At 38.4% G+C, this 21,004-nt stretch overlaps 1 protein-coding gene and 1 non-coding gene across 6 annotated transcripts in view; one reads left to right on the forward strand and one right to left on the reverse strand.

Moving 5' to 3' along the window:
• The window catches only part of CDK14 (cyclin dependent kinase 14), a 600,921-nt gene that overhangs the window by 574,635 nt on the left and 5,282 nt on the right, over positions 1-21,004 (reverse strand). For 2 of the 5 annotated variants that reach the window (XM_032761120.2, XM_058424892.1), the window contains exon 2: positions 18,719-18,750. In XM_032761120.2, the coding sequence (XP_032617011.1) occupies positions 18,719-18,750 (32 nt within the window). Of the gene's footprint in view, positions 1-13,320; positions 13,389-14,419; positions 14,466-18,718; positions 18,751-21,004 lie in introns of those variants that run through there. The other 3 variants (XM_058424902.1, XM_058424898.1, XM_058424911.1) reach the window with 3 other exon arrangements.
• LOC116809954 (small nucleolar RNA U13) lies at positions 15,885-15,989 on the forward strand. Its single transcript, XR_004370112.1, has one exon. It is a non-coding gene; the product is annotated as a small nucleolar RNA U13 (small nucleolar RNA).

Genomic DNA, 21,004 nt, shown 5'->3' on the forward strand with positions numbered 1-21,004 from the left:
CATGCTATTACATTAATAATGGAAACTATGAATATTCATTACACAATTGTCATAAATAGAAGGAAGGAAAACCGGAGAGTGCAGATGGAGCAAAAACTCAGAGTGCTAAAAAAAAAAAGGAAAGAAAACACATGCAGTCTCAGACAATATTTTTTAAGTAGGATCCCTGGGTAGAAACTTTGATCTAAGATAAGATGGGACAGTAAAGAAAGAACTTCCTTATACAAGGTAAATAAACAGTATAAACTACCCAGAATGACAGGAAGAGCTTTCAGTAAAAACACAGTCAGGGTAGTCTTCGCTTAGGATGTTTTGGAAAACGGATAATCTAGCTCCAAAATCACAAATAAGGTTAGTAGATATTGCTTCACCCTTCCACACTCCCACTACTCACTTAGAGAAGGGACCACTCCAGATAAAAATCCAATGCACTAATGTGCAATCTCAAATGCTTTTAATTTTTATATATCTTGGGAATGAAGAAGAAAACCAAAAATATGAATAGGATTCACCCCAAAACATGTGCTCAGGGATCACAACTTTTATGCCCAATTGCATGCTGAGGACTTCAGGGAAAGATCACCGCACTAGACTGAGAGTTTTTCTATTAATAAAAGTTTCAAGAAAAGTACAGAAAACTCATAAGCTCAAGATGATAATGCATACATTTACTAAGCAAAAACATTACCACACAGACAGTCATTTATTTTTTAAAATGTGCACAGAATATTCTAAATTGTAGTTTCCAAACAAACAACAGGGATAAAAAGATGCAGGCACTAAATTATTGACAACACTCAACATCTGACCTGTACTTTTTAATTAGATAGGAAAGACTCCAACTCCTTAAGGCAAAAGCCGCAGGATTAATAGTAAATACCTACTCTAAGCAGGAAAACCCATTTGTTTGCAGCACTTCCATTGTACTTCGTTTCTCAATTAGTCCCACAGCCTAGGGCTACCCTAATACACTTTTAGCATTAATTTGCAACTTAAAAGTTACACAATTCAAGTAAATGTAACCCAATCATCATCAAATGCAAGGAACTTTCAATGTTCCCTTTCAAAGGCCAACAATCCAGCAGGTCTCTCCAGCTGCTACTTCAGCTGGCGTGAGGACCCTGTCTGGGTCACCACCACTTCTGGAGCTTCACTAGCCCTGTGACGCTGTGCTAGTTGCTTAACTTCTCTAAACTTCCGTTTCCCCATCTGTAAAAATAGAAATAATAGTGCCAACATTACTGGGAAAATTAAATAAGGTCCATACAGAAAAAACATTTAAGATAAATCCCATCCCCATGAATAAACAGTTGGTGAATTCCTGTGGCGAAGGAAGGAAGGAAGGAAGGAAGGAAGGAAAGAAGGAAGGAAAAAAGTCTGAATTATGGGAACAAATTCACCTAAAAGACTCCAAAAGTATTATCTGTTTATTCTCTCAAGCAACTTTTATTCAGCACCTACTAGGTGCAAAGGACTGTTCTGAATGAATGAGATTTAGAGAGAGGTAGAAATGCTGTCTCTGCCCTCAGGAACCTTACACAGTCTTGTAGGGGGAATAGAGTATTTAAAGGATGTGAACATCTGCTCAAACAACAGGTTCCAAGACTGTGATTAAGTGTCTACGATGGAGAAAATGCCCCAGTTACTCAACACATGAACACAAGACACATGGAGTAGAGACAAAGCGGCTTTCCCTTCCAGACAATAAACAGTGCCAGTACAAATGCAGGCAAACAAGAAACGGAACCAAGAAGAATCAGGAGAACCTCTGGGGAGGCACCAACCCAAAAACGAGGAGGTACAGGAAGATTCTCCCTCCCTCTATATCTGGAGTAATCATCCTCTGGAAATCCTGTGACCAGATGCACACTGTAGATGTGACATATGTGAACGCTGTTTCCTTCTAAAACATGAGTTAGTAGTGCTCACATACGCAGAGCTCCTGACTGTCTTGTGGGATTCAAAATCCCATCCACCAAAAACTACCTGGCATACAAACCCCACCAGTGGACATTGCTTTCTGCCAGATCCAGTAACACGTGGTCACAGCAAGGCCACTGTGATGGGCAGAAGTGGGGCAACAAAAGGAGGAAGCCTAAATTTGGACTTTACAGACTCAGTTTCCCCCTCTTTAAAATTAGGAGGTTCCTAAAATTAGATTGCTGGTGTTCCCATCATAAAGCCAGGAGTCTCCATGTGCCCCTCAGCTTGTGCCCACAGATGTGAGGACTCATGTGGAGGATGGCCCAAATGTCACGTGCAGCACCACGCTGCATGTGCCAATGCTTTGAGGGGCACAGCCCAGCTCTATGAAACAGTGGTGCCTGCTCTGTGCCAAGACCCTTTTCAGGAATTACAAGCACTATTTCATTAATTTTTACAACTTTGCCAGGTGGAGATGGTTAACTCTGTTGTACAGATAAGGAAAAGGAGACTACTAGGCGGCCTCACACAGATTATAAATAGGGACACGGGGACAAGCTGGAAGATGGGTAGAGGAGATTCCAGCACTCTTGCACTTTCCACTCACACCCAGATTCTGAGGTGGTTCAGGTGGAGAAGCGTCACTCACTGCCGTCTGGAGAGCACAGAGTTTCTGCTAGAAACAGCACTGTCACTGCCCCTGACATGCCAGTGCCAATCAATCGATCCACCAAAAATAAAAGAAATCTCAAAGAAAAATACCCAGCCCAGTCAACTGAGTTAATAATTAGATAATTAATTTGATTAGCTAATAATTTGTTGAGTTAATAATTCCTGTGGCTTGTCTGTGCCTTGCTGATCCTTGAAGTGGTAGATGTCCCACTCAAAGCTCATAAATATTTCTCAGGTTGCCAACTAGACAAAAATACTATACATTGATACATCATCTTGTAGGTCATGTATTACAGAAACATTTAATATACATACTTGTAACAGCAAGGGGATGTCAACTAGATCATGAATAAAGAGTCATATCTCTCTATATTTGTTTTTGTTGTTGTTACTTCAAGAGTCTTGCTCTGTCACCCAGGCTGGAGTACAGTGTCACAATCTCGGCTCACTGCAACCTCTGCCTCCTGGGTTCAAGCAATTCTCCTGCCTCCGCCTCCCAAGTAGCTGGGACTACGGGCTTGGGCCACCACACCAGCTAATTTTTGTATTTTTTAGTACAGACAGGGTTTTGCCATGTTGGCCAGGCTGATTTCAAACTCCTGGCCTCAAGCAATGCGCCCATCTCGTCCTCCCAAAATGCGGGGATTACAGGTGTGAGCCACCGCACCCAGTTCTGTTTTTCCTTCAGTATCAATTTTCACATTCCCCAAAACAGCCTTCAAATAATTAAACATAACGGTCAGTTCTCTCACACAGCAAGCTTTAAAAAACCAATAAAAATTACTATACAATGTACCTGAAGACCTTGGTTATTAAATATTTATAGAAGTTAAAATAATCAGTATTTTATGTTCATTAAAATTTTTAATAGTGAAAAAATACTCATCTGAGGCCTAAAGAAAAATAACAGCTTTCATCTAGAAAGTTGCAGGTATCGAGAGACAAAAAAACTGTAAATATCATGTATGGAATACTGGAAAGAGATTTTCAAATGTGATCTTTGAGTTTTCAGGCTGTATCTTTTATTTAAATGTTCAGTTTCCTTAAACCCCTGCATAGGTGTCAATTGTGTTATTTGAAATGGGTTTAAAAGCACTAGAGATGTTAAATATCATTCAATCAATATTGTGCAGTAGACACAGAAAAAAAAGGAAAAATTGCCTTAGCTTCATTTCTTTCCCTTCCTTTACCCTCAAGATAAATGTAATATTGAAGTGACAGAAACAGATGTTACAACTGGGATCCACACATCACACTCACCACCATCAGTCTGAGAGGTGAAATACCCAATGGAGGTGGAAACTAGTTAGAGGCTCTCAAATGTATGTTAAACGCTTCCCAAACAAACAGTGGGAAGGGCTGGCAAATACATTCATTTTAAAAGTAAATATTAACTTAATGAGCTTTGTGACCGGAAAACTGATTCTACTCTCTTGAGATTTTTACTTCCCTGCTCCTTCTCATCAAAAAGCAAAAGAAAAAGACACAATAAGGCACAAATTCTCCTACTTCTGAGTCCAAATGGCATCAGAAAAGAATCTAAAATCACCCTTTCTGTATGTGTCCTCAAATCTTTCCAACTCAACTGATGGTAAAAAGGAAAGATAAAGTACATCAAACAATGTAAATACTTGGAGAACTAGTCCATTAAATGCAGTGGGGAGCATCAGAAAAGCCAAGTCTTTCTTTAGGAGCCATAATTCTGTGCTCTAACAGCAGAAGAGGGCCAATCATTATAAAACATCTCTAACTCCTGCCTGAGACTTCCCCTTCTTCTTCCCTTGCCTGCACCAGTCGCGCATCAGAAAAGTATTATGTCTGGTACAAAGATGGCAAAAGCAACCAAAAGGTCATTCACTGGACCCAGCACCTGGGTCATGAAAGGGTTCAGGGCAAGGTGGAGCTCAGTGGCTGGCAACTAAACCACTAAAAGCAAGGTGTTTTCAGAAAGAACAAAGAAAAAGGAAAGAAGAAAATGCAATGATATTGGAGGCATAGAAGAAAATCCAGTGAATTGCAAGCATTTTATGTTTACGTAAAGGAAAAGGAGAGAAAGAAAGAAAAAAATTGGTCTATCCCTTTTCTTAGCACTCACTCTACCAATAAAAAAGAATCCAAAGTATTGACTGTTTCTCCCTATACCCACCTAAAGTCTTCATCTTTCTAAGATGTAAATATTAAAAACCTGTCTGTTTCCTCTATATTTTTAATCTTCACAAAGATTTTAGCTGTCATAATATGAAATAAAAATGAAGCCAGAGTGGCTTCACATGCACAAGCTAATAACCCAACTGTATATATTCAGGATTCAAAGAAAATGAATGAATTTATTATCTGACATTTTCTGTTCAATATTAACCATTTGCCTGTTCAATGAAGGTAATTTACACCCGCTGAAAGATGTTCTGACACTTTTTTCGGAACATGCTAGTTAAAACACAGCAGTTTTCTCATCATGCCTTCCAGCTCAAAGCAGTCTGTATATCACAAGGTGGTCCATGGTACCTCAACCAATAGTTAACCTTCCATAATCTTCATCGACTACAGAGCCCTCATGTCTAGCAGGAAATTTTTACTAAACAAATTACTACCGGAAGGATCAAGTTTACATCTCACCAAACAATCCACCTACTCCCCACCTAAATCCAGATAAAAATGGCAATACAAGCTTACTTTTAATGTAACCTTGAAACTGAAATCTAAAACATAAAGAGTAATTCAGCAAAGAAACCCCCTTGATTTCACAACCACTAATCAACCATGTTCTCTTCCGCAACATTATTTACTAACATAATGATTTAATCTCCCTGGGTCTCAGTTTCCTCTCTGTAAAATGCGTGTAACTCAGTTCAAAAATGACATAGATCTATGGCAGGAATCTTTAAGGTTCACTTTTAGGCCTTTTTTTGGTAAAACCACTCATCTGCTAGAATTACTACCAAAATTAATACCAAAATCAAAGTTCTTACAAAATTCTTTGTAAGAACTTTGTTTTCCTAACTATATGCTGCACCTGTAGTAGTAATACCTAGATGTTATTTCTCCCTTTCTCCCTTCTCCTGGGAGGCAGCCTAGTTACGCTCATACACTTTGGATGCAGAGAGACTAGGTTAGAATACTAGATTAAACCACTTTCTAGCTGAGGGACTCTGAGCAAGTCACAATTTCAATAAACCCCAATTTCCCCATTATCCATTTGTTGTATTCCCTTTTTTTCAGATGTTTTCCCCCATGGAGAGGACACTTACAATCTTACAAAACTGAGATCATACTCTACATACAATGGCTGTTTCACTGTAAAATAGTAATTTTTATTTTATACATGTTCTGCCATGAACATAATTACTTTTCTTAATAGCAAATATTAAAATTATTCAATGAAACACATGTAATTGTGATAAGAGGTAAGGTTTTGAAACTGAAAAAAAGTCCACCATTGAGTTTAATATGCCTATTTTGCCTGAAAAAAAAATAATCAAAATGGAGGAATATGTGTGTATATATACACAGGCACACATATATATATGATGATGATGATATAATAAGGTAACTAAAGGGAATGCTGAAGATCATCAAAGTGCGTCATCCAAAACTGTGGTCATCCAATTAATGTCACTTTTATTGGTTTTAATCTTTTTTATCTTCTAATAACTATATAGAAATTAGTGCAATGTACACTGCACAATTTGCATTGTATCTTGCAAGTACACATTTATTTTTTTTCCTTTCATGACTAAAACACCTTTTTTGTTGCACATGTAACACATCATTTAGATAAAGTAATGCAAACCTCTTGGGGAAAGTTTTGAACTCAATTAGGGCATCTGGGGACAAGCCATATGTTACCAAGCCTTTTGCACACCTGAACCCCAATATGTAATGACCCAAGGATGCTCATTTGTAAGATTAAATAGTCTGCCTTTTAAGAGAAGAGAATCAAGCACTGCAGGACATTCTCCATCATATTCACTTGAAGACAATACAAAGAGAGCTATATAGCTGAAGATTTAAAATAAACGAGAACCTATAACACAAAAGAATTTGTAATTCATGCCCTGAATAACTGTAACTAACATATCTCTTCTTTACCTATATTTTTAATAAAAAAATGTTTTCATTAAAATCAAAAGTAACCATAAGTTATTCTCACTCATTTTTCTCTGTTGTAGAATAATGCTTACTTATCCATTTCTTTGTTAGAAATTTCTGTATCACTGTTTTAGTTTTTCTTCTGGCTAAAAGTTCTGGATTATGAATTTGATATTAATAAATACACAATTTTAGGACTAAGACTATATTTTCTGAATCAAAAATCAGAAAGCATTATCTAAAACCAAGAGCTGTTCCAAAAAAAAATTAAGGTTGCATATGATTGTACGAATCATATGCTTCAACTCCTATAATTCAGCAACAGATATTTTAAAAGAAAGGCTCTCAAACTCTGAACTCACTTGAGGGATATGACACACCCCCAAGAACAACCCTTCCTAACTACAGCAGCAAAATTTTCAAGGTGTGTGAATATTTTGATAGGGGAAGTGAAGAGGCCTGCACCAAAATCTTTAGGGAGCACTTTGAAAACTCTCACCCTCCACCTCTACCACAGCCCATCACTGCTTTACAGAACTGGTGCAATCTCCTTTTTTGAAAATCTGTTAAAATAGAAAAACTAACACTCCAAGACAACTAAGTTATCCAAGAGATATGTCATAGGTTATAATTTCATATTTGGCACAATTCCCATGGGCAAATCTGAAATAAGCCAAATTTCTGGTACTCTAACTGCAACTCAGTCCCCTTCTTTCCCACTCAAAAAAAAAAAATCAAAACATAATTGAAAGACTGACTCCAATATACTCATTTTTTAAAGAAAAGTATTCACACACTTCAATATTTCAGCTGATCAGAACACAGAGTTATAACATGTTCGAAATCCGCTAGACTAGAATAGTTCCCAAACTCTGAAAAACATCATAGTTTTATTCTAAATACCACACTTTATAGACATCTTACATGAGGGTAGTCAGAGACTGAGAAAACACAAAAGAGCACACAGAATTGTAGAATCCAGGACTCCCTGGGTTCTCTAAGCAATTCCAAATGTCTTTTAAAGTGTAACTTGCAAGACTGGAGAAAGATATTTTTAATCAGTGAAAGGTCGAATAAGTACTTGCCTGATGCATTTTCATCTAGGTATAAAAGTGCATATTGAAAACATTTTTTCTATTGTATTGTAACTACATGGGTCATAAAAACCTTAAAATTTTTTTTCAACACATTCCTTACTCATACACGTAAGATTCATCATTATCATAGAATTTAGAGTAGCTACTGAGAAACAGGAGAACTATTAATTTCATTATTAAAAAATTAATCAAATAATGTTGCACTATAAGACATGCCATACTTGCAGATGATTTCAGAATCTCATAATTTTTTGCTAATACCTGGCTTTTTCCTAAAACCACTGTAAAATAATTTTCCATATCCCCAGCCTAAGTTTAGGATGCTCATGGAACACCCAGGTCACAATAAACTTACCAAGGCAAAATTAATTAATTAATTAATTAATTTTAAGAAAATTCCCAGGCTCATATGCCTAAAACAAAGAACAGTTCATTTCAAAAGAGTTAATAAAATAAAACTAAAAGACAGCCAGGTACGGTAGCTCATGTCTGTAATTCTAGCATTTTGAGAAGCTGAAACTGGTGGACTGCTTGAGCCCAGGAGTTCAAGACCAGCCTGGGCAATACAATGAGATGTCAACTTCTTTATTATTTTTCAAAAAGTTAATTTTAAAAAGAAATTTAAGAAAACTAAAAGTTATTAAGAAAGAAGGAAAACTTAAAAAATAAATAGTAAGTTTGAAAAATTACCAGAACTTTACACATTGAAAATAAAATAGATTCAGAAGGGAAAGTGAATATTACTTCAATTATTCCCTTAAAATGATGAAAGAGCTCCTTTAAGACGCTGATGAGTTCTAAAGAAATTAAGCTTGCAAAATTGAAAGCAAACTGCTGGTTCCAATATCTTGTAATTATGCCTTTTATAAGTTTTATGACAGCAAGAATAATAAGAGTGTTTGGAACTAGGCCGGGGACGGTGGCTTATGCCTGTAATCCCAGCACTTTGGGAGGCCAAGGCGGGTGGATCACTTGAGGTCAGGAGTTTCGAGACCAGCCTGACCAACACTGTGAAACCCTGTCTCTACTAAAAATACAAAATTAGCCAGGCGAGTGGCACATGCCTGTAATCCCACCTACTCGGGAGGCTGAGGCAGGAGAATCACTTGAACCCAGGAAGCAGAGGTTGCAGTGACCCAAGATTGCACCACTGCACTCCAGCCTGGGCAACAAGAGCGAAACTCCACCTCAAAAAAAAAAAAAAAAAAAAAAAAAGAGTGTTTGGGACTATAAAAAATAGTCCCAAACACTCAGGACTGGAATCTATGGTCTAGTCCTGAGAAAACTCTGACCCACCTTGGCTTCACTGATTTCAATGATTGCTATGGTTCCTGATAGGAGAAGCCATCTCAATCACAACCCAGCAATATAAAGATTTCTAAATCAATGGCTCAAATTCCAGTCAGAAGGAAAATAGGCATAGTGTACTGCAGCTGAGCCCATTTTGCACTTGTTGAAGAAAATAGAGTATTTAGGCTGTACAGAAAGACTTCCTACGTCAAAGGTCAGCATCTTTTTTTTTTTTTTTTTTTTTTTTGAGACAGAGTCTCGCTCTGCCACCCAGGCTGTCACCCAGGCTCTGTCATCCAGGCTGGTGTGCAGTGGCGCGATCTCAGCTCACTGCAACCTCTGCCTCCCAGGTTCAGGCAATTCTCTTGCCTCAGCCTCCCAAGTAGCTGGGATTACAGGCACCTGCCACCACACCTGGCTAATTTTTGTATTTTTAGTAGACACAGGGTTTCACTATGTTGGCCAGGCTGGTCTCAAACTCCTGACCTCAAGTGATCCCTCCCAAGGTGCTGGGATTGCCACCAGGCCTGGCCCAAACGCCAGCTTTCAACAAATGAATTCAAACATGCAAATCAGAGCATTGCCCAGGAGGGAACACTAACCACCGTTACAGCAGAGACTTCCTACAGGCTATACAGCCTGTCACCAGGATGCAGGGTGCTCACAACAGAAAGAGGACACTACTCATGTTTTCCATTTCTGTAATATTCTGCCTTTTGAGAATTACAAATTGAAAGTGACTAATTCTTCCAAATGTCATACATCTTGCACTTTGTGACATGTACTTCCTCTCTGAATCTTTACAGCACTACCCAAGACATTTGAGCCACTGTCTGGGACTAGACCTAATTACGATAATTATGTCTACCATAATTAGGGAGATGGTAAATATGATCAAACATTTATAAAAAGGAAAAACTGAAGCACAGAAAGTTTTAAGCATCAGAAAATTAAAACTAAATTTCCAATGAGAGAATTAAGGAGGTAGTGACGTTCTTTTTCAGCTATCTAAAATGTTGAATTTGAAATATAATGACTTCCTGGATTACTGGCATAATTAAAGAACAGTCTAACTTCTAGACCTCTTGCATGGAATAGGTTCATAGCATCTAGGACTGGCAGACATGACCATAGTGAAAATAAAACAGGACAGAAAGTAATATAATTTTTTTTTTTTTTTTGAAACAGAGTCTCACTCTGTCACCTGGGCTGGAGTGAAGTGGCACAATCTCGGTTCACTGCAACCTCTGCCTCCCGAGTTCAGGCAATTCTCCTGCCTCAGCCTCCTGAGTAGCTGGGATTACAGGTACCCACCACCACACCCGGCTAATTTTTATATTTTTGGTAGAGACAGGGTTTCACCATGTTGGCCAGGCTGGTCTCGAACTCTTGACCTCAAGTGATCCACCTGCCTCGGCCTCCCATAGTGCTGGGATTACAGGCGTGAGCCACCACACCTGGCCTATAAAATCTTACTATAAGAGAGAGTGAGACAGAATCTCCACCCAGGCCCAGCCCTGTAAGATGCTGAGAGATGGTCAACCCATAAATGCCTGTGAGGCTGAACTAGATCAAGAGTCAGGCTGAGACCATATCCAGCCTGACATAAAACAAACATCATTTGATGCATGAATCTTTGAACATGAAAGATGTTTTGGGAAGGCTGAGTGGAGGAATAAGATGGAGCAGTGATACCAATGAAGAATTTATTGAACTAAAATAGATAAAAGTGAAGAGGTTCTGAACTGAGATGGCAGCAGCTGCAATGATAATGAAGTTACAAAAATAAAAGATAACTGTTTGAAGCCGGGTGTGCTGGCTCACGCCTGTAATCCCAGCACTTTGGGAGGCCGAAACGGGTGGATCACCTGAGGTCTGGAGTTCGAGACCAACCTAGCCAACCTGGTGAAACCCTGTCTCTACTAAAAATACAAAAATTACCTGGGTGTGGTGGCGAGTGTCTGTAATCCCAGCTACCTGGGAGGCTGAGGCAGGAGAATCACTTGAACCCTGGAGGTGGAGGTTGCAGTGAGCCGAGATGGCGCCATTGCACTCCAGCCTGGGTGACAGAGTAAGACTCCGTCTCAAAAAAAAAAAAAAAGAAAGATAACTGTTTGATAACAGTCAAAAGGTACGAAAGAGATAGATCGTGAAAGGCCTTGACAGATAAGTTAGGAGTCTGGAGTTAAACCTGCACCTTTTAAAGCAGTAAGCAGGGGATCGGCAAATTTGTATTTCAGACCCATCATTCTGTTGGAGCAGGAGGCAAGCCATAGGCAGGGAAGTCAGTTATACAACTACTCCAAGTCCAGGAAGAGATTACGAGGCTGAGTGTGCACATCAACTGTGAGAATGGATATGACAGCAAGGAACAAAAACCAGGCCAACACCTGGATGTGGGGTTGGAGAAAAGGTTAGGATAGCATCAGGTTTTTAGCTTGGAAAATCATGTGGCTGGTACAGCCAATAGCAGAGAGAGGAACAAGAGAAGGTGCATGCTTGGGGAAATACAAGAATTAATCATATGTGCTGAGATCGAGGTGACTGTGAGATACAGCGGCAGAAACTTCTAGTGGGCATCTGGATGTGGAGGTTAGAATAGAAAGCTGAGTCAGCCACACTGACGTCAAGTGTACACCAACCACTCAACCACAGCATGAAAACTGATCATAGAGACAGAAGGCTGAAGTTATGCACAAGATGGGGAAGACTTAATTATGTTCAGAGCCTATGGTGAAAGTATCTATAAAAAGGAGAGGGCAGAAAACATAGAAAAGAAAGGAAAGAATCAATTATGTAAGCTTCTGGAGTAGAAAAGAGGGAAAGGAATTGAGAAGACAGGAGGAGGAACTGGCCTGGAACAAAACAAAGGACAAAACCCTCTCTGAGATCGATGGGAAAAAAGGAGGTAAAGACCGGAGCAAATGGGGGTACATGAATGGGTAGGATGCTGAAAGGGAGTGGACACCTAATGGTATTAAGGGCTCTAAGAAGTTGGAGGGTATTACAGGTTGAACTGTGTCCACCAAAAATTCATATATCGAAGTCTGAGTCCCTAGTACCTCCAAAAGTGATCTTATTTTGAAAAGGGGGTCGTAAAGATGTAATTAAATTAAGAGGAGGTCATACTGAAGTAGGGTGAGCCCCTAATCTGACTTGTATCCTTGTAAAAAGGGGAAATTTAGATAGATAGCCATGCATCAAGGGAAAACAATGTAAAAAGACACAGGAAGAAGGTGGTCATCTAGAGCTAAGGGGCAAGGCCTGGAGTGGAGCCTTCTCTAACAGCCCTCTGAAAGAACCAACTCTGCTACTGTTTGTCAGACTTCTGGTCTCCAGAACTGTGAGACAATAAAAATTCTGTTATTTAAGTCACCCAGTTTGTGGTACATTGCTAGGGCAGCCCTAGGAAACTAACAGAGAGAAAGCCTTCTACTAAAAGAAGAAAGGGTGGAGGAGGGTCGCAAGAAGGCTTAGGGGGAGTGAAAAGAGTTCAGCAGCAAACAGGCCAGCAGCACAAGGACACAAATGCAAGATGGTCCACAGTTGCCTGACGTTCCAGCTAAGGATGGAAATGATAAATTTGTTTATAGAGTGATTTCCTCAAGCAGCTCTTGGCAGCCACTAGGTAAGATAGAAAAAGATGCTAGGTCAAAATCAAGGGCTGGCAGCATACATTACAAATGAAGTACAAAGGGGTAAGGCCATTGAGGATACTGGCAAGAGAGTGATGTTCCCTGAGTGAACAGGGAAGGAACTAATGGGGGAGGATGGGTTATGGACTATGAGAATGGGATGGGACAGGCAGAGAAGGAATAATCTAGAAACTGGAAGCCAGCAAAGAAAAGATACAGGGAATACAGCAGCAGTGAAAGAGCTAAACAGGAAAGATTGTTAGTGGGATTTAATATTTTAAATCTAGGACAGTCCCAGTAAGATGCAGTTCCTGCAGAAACTAAGTAAGGGTAAAGTAGGTAGGTATGAGACAAGAAAGTCAGGGATGCTAGAATGTTGTATTACAGCGTATACATCATCCATATGGACACTGAGACATCCCCTAATGGTGATAGTTAGGGTAGAGAAAAGACTGAACCAGCTTCTACCATGCTCCATAAATGGAAAAGAATGACCAGAAATATCCACAAATCATATTTGTATCTAACCACTTGTATTAGTCCATTTTCACACTGCTATAAAGAAATACCTGAGACCAGGTAATTTATAAAGAAAGGAGGTTGAATTGGCTCACGGATATGCAGGATGTACAGGAATCCTAGTGACTTCTGTTTCCAAGGAGGCCTCAGGAAGCTTCCAATCCTGGCAGTAGGCAAAGGGAGAGCCAGTTTCTTACATGGCAGAAGCCAAGAGCAAGACAGCAAAGGGGGAGGTGCTACACACTTTTAAACAACCAGGTCTCACAAGAATTCTCTCACTATCACCAGAACAGCACCAAGGGGATGGTTCTAAACCATTCATGAAGGTTCCACCCCCACGATCCAATCACCTCCCACCAAGCCCCCCCTCCAATATGAGATTTGGCAGGGACACGATCCAAACCATATCATCCCTAGATTCTGGTTCTCATAAAAATCACTGCATGGCTGTATGTGGTGGCTCACACCTGTAATCCCAACACTTTAGGAGGCTGAGATGGGAGGATCACCTGAGACCAGGAGTTCGAGACCAGCATGAACAATATGGTGAGACTCCATCTCTACAAAAATTACAAAAATTAGCCAGGTGGTGGTGTATGCCTGTGGTCCCAGCTACTTAGAAGGCTGAGGTGGGAGGATAGGTTGGGCCTTGGAGGTGGAGGCTGCAGTGAGCCACGATGGCACCACTGTACTCCAAATTGGATGACCAAGGGACACCAAGTCTCAAAAAAAACAATAATAATAACTGCCACCTTTATTATCTCTGGTATTATATCTTTATATAAAATAATACAGAGGGACATGGACTAGAAGCCAATATCAATGTGCACAGTCTCCACCTAACAGAATTGTTATATTAAATGTAAAGTAAGCAAGTTAACCTATAAAAATGTGCTTGGGGCACTCACAGAGCAGATGTAGAATTTTTTTAATTTTATATGCTTTGTATACATTTTCCTAGGATTTGAAAAAATAAAATAGCTGGGAAATGACAAAATAAGTGCTGGCAGCCTTCTACTTCACAAACATAAAATAACTGACCAAAGCAGAGAAGAATTAGAAAACTCATACACGGTCACCCATTTTTAAGAAACAAACCAAGTGCTTAATTATCTGGATTATATGCCATAAACATATGAAACTCTTTGCATTTCAAAGGTTTATTCTAATTGCTAAAAATTTTGTATTTCTCACCAAAGAGCCAGGCAGAGCCAACACTTTGTTCTGGCAATCATCAAAGCTAAAAAACAGAGGGATAAAGCAGAACTGCATGAGTTAACCTTTTAATTTACCCATGAGAACAATTCATGAATTGCTGTAGCTATTACCATTTCCAACTATTTCCATACACATACATATACACTTAATTAGAGCTTTTGTCTCCAAGTTCAAAAGGTTTTATGCGTGGTAATTTTACATTGGTGGAGATTATCTGTATTTTCTGACCTTTCATATATTAGGTATCATTAATATTCTAAAATAAATCATTAAATCAAAAATAAAATTCAAAAATTCACCAGAAGTCATAGTGTAGTTATTGTTCATTACTCCAGGAAAAATGGGGCCACTTAGGGACATGGTCCGGGCATTTATTGGGGACAAAAGAGTAAAAAGACATTTGGAAATTTCTGCAGTCATTTCACAGATATGAAGTTGATGCTTTACCCAAGACTCTCATCACAATGTCACCAGAAACATTATGTCCACTAAAAACTATGACACAAAAAACCAATCTTCTTTCACCTTCAATCTAGCTTAACCATGTGTTTCTCCAGTAATTACTTAGCCCCTTCATTGTGGCCAAGTACTATGTCAAACCCTTCCAAACATCAAGAAGTTGGGAGGGGAAAAGGACTGAAACTAATAAAATTTTACTTGGGATATCTTTAGAAATGATTAGTCCATCCAAGTAAAATGTGTAGATTTAGCCCACAGAACATTAAATGGCTAATATTGTAGTCAGGGACCAAATACACAATGAATGAAAAGCAAAATGATCATTCATAGAATGTCCCCTCTCCAACTATGACCGGCTTCAGCAAAATTTCTATTGTTTACTTATTGTAAATACCTGAAGGCCTCAATACTTAACTTCCAAACTGTTCAATTAAACACACACACAAACACACACGTGCGCACACAAACGCAGCCCAGTTTACAACAAGCATAGTTTCTGAATATAATTCCAGTCTGGTTTTGAAAATTAGCAGATTAGACTGAAATCATGGCATTTCAGTCTATGATTAAATAAGTCTGTATTTCTTTTTCTCCTGGGTTCAAGGTCAAACATTTGACACACACTCTAGAGGCATCCTCTACATGAATCAGGGAGCTGCTACCAAACTCCAGCTCACGCACTCTCTGGAAGAGGCCACTCCTTGAGATAAGGAGCCCTCCAGCTCATAAATACTAAGGAGAGTTGCCACACCTTATTGCATACCTAAGAAGCTGAACCAACCCTCAAAGTTTTAAGACTCAAATCTGAATTGATTCCAATGGACTGTAGAGTTCCCCAGCTCCAGGAGAGAGAAAGTAAAAAACAGGCGTTCAAGAAAATTTCTACTATTATAATCTGAAAATGATCACAGAAGAACTCAGTTCCTATGTACATAAGCAGAGTTTTAGTGCTCTTTTCTGACGTGATAAAATTGTCATTTTGATCCTTTTGTATAGTTCATAAGCGTGATGACTGGGGTTTCACCTCATGTGTAAGATGTGCCTCCCTCAAACCTTACTACAAGGTCAGCACATTACCTGTCTGACATAAAAACATGAAAAAAATCGTAATCTTATGTTAGTTGTTACATTATTTAGAATCCTACATTTACAGCTAAGAGGCAACTTGAAGATCATAGTTCAACTGATTTTACAAATGAGAATGTCATGGCCGGGGTAAGTTAAACGATCTGCCCAAATAACTAGAAAGTGGCAGATGAGAATCCACATTGCCTGACACCTAATTCATCACTCTCTCTACTCCTCTACGATAGATATTTACTCATATTCAATAGATACGTACTGAATGTTAACTATGTGCAACACACCCAGGGATTAAAAAGTGAATGCAATCACCCCCATATGGAATCTAAACAATGGTGGGTTTTAGATAATATTTTCTCAGTTTTAATATGCAAGTCATCACATGAAGCTTTAGGTGAAATGTTAGAGGAATATCTGAAATTAACTCTCCTCATAGCTGTAATTATTCATTTTTTAATCCTTCTATCTACTCTGTAGCCCTTCCAACTACAGAAGGTGGATGTCAAAGTGAAAGCATCAATGATGATGATGATGATGATGAAGGCAATGAAGATGATAACACCAATTATGAGCTATTCACTTTTTGTGAGCCATTATTCTGAAACCTTTATATGCATTACCTTATTTAAGTCTCTCAACTACCTTAAAGGGAAGATACTATTATTATCTCTATTTTACAAAGGATATGAAATGAATAAGTCAAATGCCCAGAGGGTAGTTGAATTGGGGATTATACCCCGGCATGCCTTCATTACTACTATCTCCCAAGATTTTCTGGCCTTGAGTCTTTCCTTCATTAGCTGGAAATTACTTGTCCCTTCTGGATCTCAATTTCTTCATCTGCGTAATGATGGAGTGGGAAAATTATTATTTCCAATGGATCTTGCAAGTCGAGCATTCTGTGATTTATTGATTTGTGATAGTTTCCAATCTCGTGGCAGAGGAAGGAAGCCACTTTGCAAAAGCTAAGGATGATTTTGACCCAAATAACAAACTCCAGACCTTTGACTATACAGAGGTTTCAGAATAACAGAAAGACAGAGTAGTTACGTTTGACACATCTTTAACCTTCAGCTGGGCTCCAGCCGCAGGTGTTTTTTAAAGCTAATCACTAACAATAGTGTTTAAGCAAGAAAAAAGGTTTTTGAAATTCCTAATGATGGGAATTTCATTATTTTCCCATAAACATGGGAAAATATAATGTTATCAAAGAAAAAAGCGGGATATAATAATGGGCTTCTTTTTTAAAACACGGGGAAAGAAGCAAGAACATTCAACAGTTGTTGGATCAGGGTAACAGGATTTATGAGATTTTTTCTTTCTCCTTTTCCTTATTTCTCTCTCTTTATGTAAGCTTAAATTATCTACATAATTAGAGGGGAAACTTTCTTTTCGAAGAGAAAAATGGTGCCAAATATTCTCATATTGATTTCTCCTGAAAAGAAAGAAAACACTCTCCTGAAAAATATCTCAATAACAACACTACCGAAATTCCAGAAATACAGGTTTAGAGGAAAACTCCATTATTGCCCACTATGAAGGGAGAAGAAAAGACTCCTCTATTGCTTCAAGCCTAGAAGAATTAAGATTTTTAGAGGATGTCACAGGAATGCTGGCAGGGAAAGTTGCTTTGGAGTCCAGGGACACACAGCTTTGTAAAGCTCAGCCCAGGAAAAAGAGAACAGGTGCAGCAGTTGAAGCAGCAGACCGTGACAGCCAAATGATGGTGGCCCCATCCAGAAATCCCAGCCTGGAGCAGGTTCTCCCTGAGCAGACCTGCCGTGCACCACGGCCAGCCACATGGCCAAAGGGACTTTCCATGAGCACAAGTGCCCTTTCCTCAATGAAACACTGCAGCAGAGGGAAGACAGGTAGCATATTTCATGGAATATGTAACTATTAAAACAAAACAAACCACCAAACCAAACTAATTTATGCTTTCATCAGGCTTTAGGGTAAGCACACTGTATAGATAACACCCATGTTCCTATATAAAAACACAATCTATATACACATGTGGCCCAGTTTACAACACAGATCAATGAGTGTGGCTCAGGATGGTTACAATGAAACACTTCACTCTTTGGCACTGTGAAAACATTTTGTAAACATTAATTATTTCTCTGGTGATTCCCACTTATACTACAAAAATTCAGGAATGACTGCAATTTTAAAATCACATTCAGGATGCTATTAATTACATATGAACTCTCTGCCTTCCTTGAACAGTATTTTACACTACTTTGTGGCAAGTAGATCAAGACAGATCTGATATACAAAGAACAGGAAAACTAGAACAGGAAAAGTCAGCTCCTCCTTTGGGAGACTGACAGACGATATGTGGCATCAACAACACATCACACCCTGATTCAGCTGAGGTCTGCAAGGCGCCATGGCGCCCAACTTACCAACAGCTCCAGACTTGCCTTAAGCACGTACATCACTCTGCGTGTCTCAAGCACTACCACCAGCAAGAAGGCAACAACACAAAGGCCTGCATGTGTCTTCTAATTAGTTCACTTATTCATTGAAAAAGACATATTTCTGTTACTTGCTACCAAAACTCATTTGAACAATTATTTAACATTTGAAAACATAATAATGCAATGAAATAAACAGATGTCATCCCGTGTTTTAAAGGCATTTTTTTTTCTAAGTACAAAGTTGGCAGCTACTGACTTTACCTGGTAGTCATTAAACACATCTAACATTAGATAAAGAAATTTAACCTACCTCATCAAAGGTGGTGTCATCTTTCTTCAAAGCTATAAAATAAGAAGGAAAAGGAAACAGTTATTGTGAAAAATTCCAAAGAGACTAAGTTATAGAAAATAGAAAAAAAAAAAACAAGGCAGTATAGTGTTTTCATTTCAGAAAGTAAATTGTACCCCAACCTGAATAACAATGTTATGATACAAATATGAAAACTGCAAATGAAAGAGAATTGCACAGCATGCATCTTTTTGAAATATTTTTTATAAATATGCAAATAGAACTATCCTCCCAGATATTAGAAAGAAGCACACATAACTGTTCCCTATCTCTTCTTTAGTTTGAACATGTTTCAATGAAAGTATAAAAGAATCAAAAGTAATCTTAAAGAAATTTCCCCTTAAACTCCTGGGTTTTGAGAAGATATCACCAATTGTTAGGATGACACCTTCTTTGCATAGAACCCTGAATGACATTTTCATAGTAAGTGAAGTGTAAGTGTGTTGATGAAAGACTAAGCCTGCTAAAATAAGCATTGCAGAGTAAGAGACATAATTTAAACATTTCAACATGATAAATTTTATAACAAAGTATTTCAAAAGAAAACAATACATTCAGAATATTTTATAGGAACCAGCAAATACTTCAAATTTACTTTAAATACAGACGTGTCACTTAACAACTGGGATACATTCTGAGAAATGCACCGTTAGGCAATTTCATTGTGCAAATGTCACAGAGTGTACTTATACAAACCTAGATGATACCACCTACTACACACCTAGGCTATATGGTATAGCCTATTACTCCTAGGCTACAAACCTATATAGCATGTTACTGTACTGAATACTATAGGCAACTGTAACACAATGGCAAATATTTGTGTATCTAAACATAGAAAAATGTACAGTAAAATACAGTATTGTAATCTTGCGGGACTACCATCAAGTATGCATGACTGTTCATAGCTTTAGAACTGGAATTTTTTCACCCAACATAGAAGGAGAAGAATTTCACCTACAGTTGGCAAACATCTAGATTCTTACATTTTACAATTACTTAGAATGTTTCATATTAAGAAGAATGCATTAAATAGCTAATTTATCTGAAACTACTAGCTGGAGAAATGTTTCAAATTTACAGAACAGTGCATAGGTGTTTGATGCTTTATACCTTATTTAGTCTGGATAGAAGCACTTGAGTAGCTATTACTTGGAAAGCTTTGTTCTGACAAAAGCAATGAAAAGCAAATTATTCTGGCAATTAAGCTCTGAGAAAAGTAATGTGCCTAAACTGAAGCTATCATAGAAAAGCTTAGGATGCATACTCTAACAATTGTGAAAAGGTTATTTTCTCTGTTTCATATATTTCTGTTTTCAAGAAGAATGTGATTGTGGTGAGTTAAGGGGGATGCAGGTAGGCTGAGGGAAATAAAACGTTTCTAAATGTTTCTTATTTTTCCCTTTTGCCTAATAAACTAATCTTTCTTTATCGGATAACCATTTCTTCTGAAAGTGAATGGAAAATAAAAAGATAGAGCTTTGTTGTGAATGGCTTACCTTGCATCCAATTACTTGCACATGTTTTAATTATGTGTTTAACTTAACCTATATTAAATCTAAAATAATCTACATTAAATCTAAAATAATCTGTTTTGATAGAACCATATTAAGATCCTAGCTACTTCCTAATGTCTGCATTTTCACTAGAATTTAACTTCTAGGCTACAAGGCTCTGTATAAATACCAGTCAACAATATTACTATACTGTCTACTCCCTCAACCCAAGGCGTGTCCTTTAATTAACATACTTGACTAATGAGTCCTTTACAAAACATTAGTAATGTAATTCTAAATATAGACAAGTTGCTTCATCTGAAAAACTAAACTTTTTGGAATAAGAAATTAATAGCCCATTGATTTCAAATACAAAGTCTAACATAAGCAAATTACCATACAGCCTCATACCTAGCTCATTTAACAAAGATTAATGGAACACAGGCACTATGTGGCTGCCATGCAAGATGCAATGCTACAGCAGCAAACTTACAATTCACAGCACAAACTTTTAAATATACTGTCTTTATTTTGGACATTATAAAAGTTCTGGAAATTTAGCCATGTGTTTTCTTAAGCAAAGCATCCAACAAGAACTACAGCTGACACTACCCCACCAGGTGCAGTGGCTCACACCTGTAATCCCAGCAATTTGGAAGGCTGAGGCGGATGGGTCGCCTGAGCTCAGGAGTTTGAGACCAGCCTGGGCAACAGGGGGAAACCCTGTCTCTACAAAAACAACACCAAATAT

The sequence above is a fragment of the Hylobates moloch genome, unplaced genomic scaffold, assembly GCF_009828535.3.
Source record: "Hylobates moloch isolate HMO894 unplaced genomic scaffold, HMol_V3 SCAFFOLD_1, whole genome shotgun sequence".
NCBI classification, from domain to species: Eukaryota; Metazoa; Chordata; class Mammalia; order Primates; family Hylobatidae; genus Hylobates; species Hylobates moloch.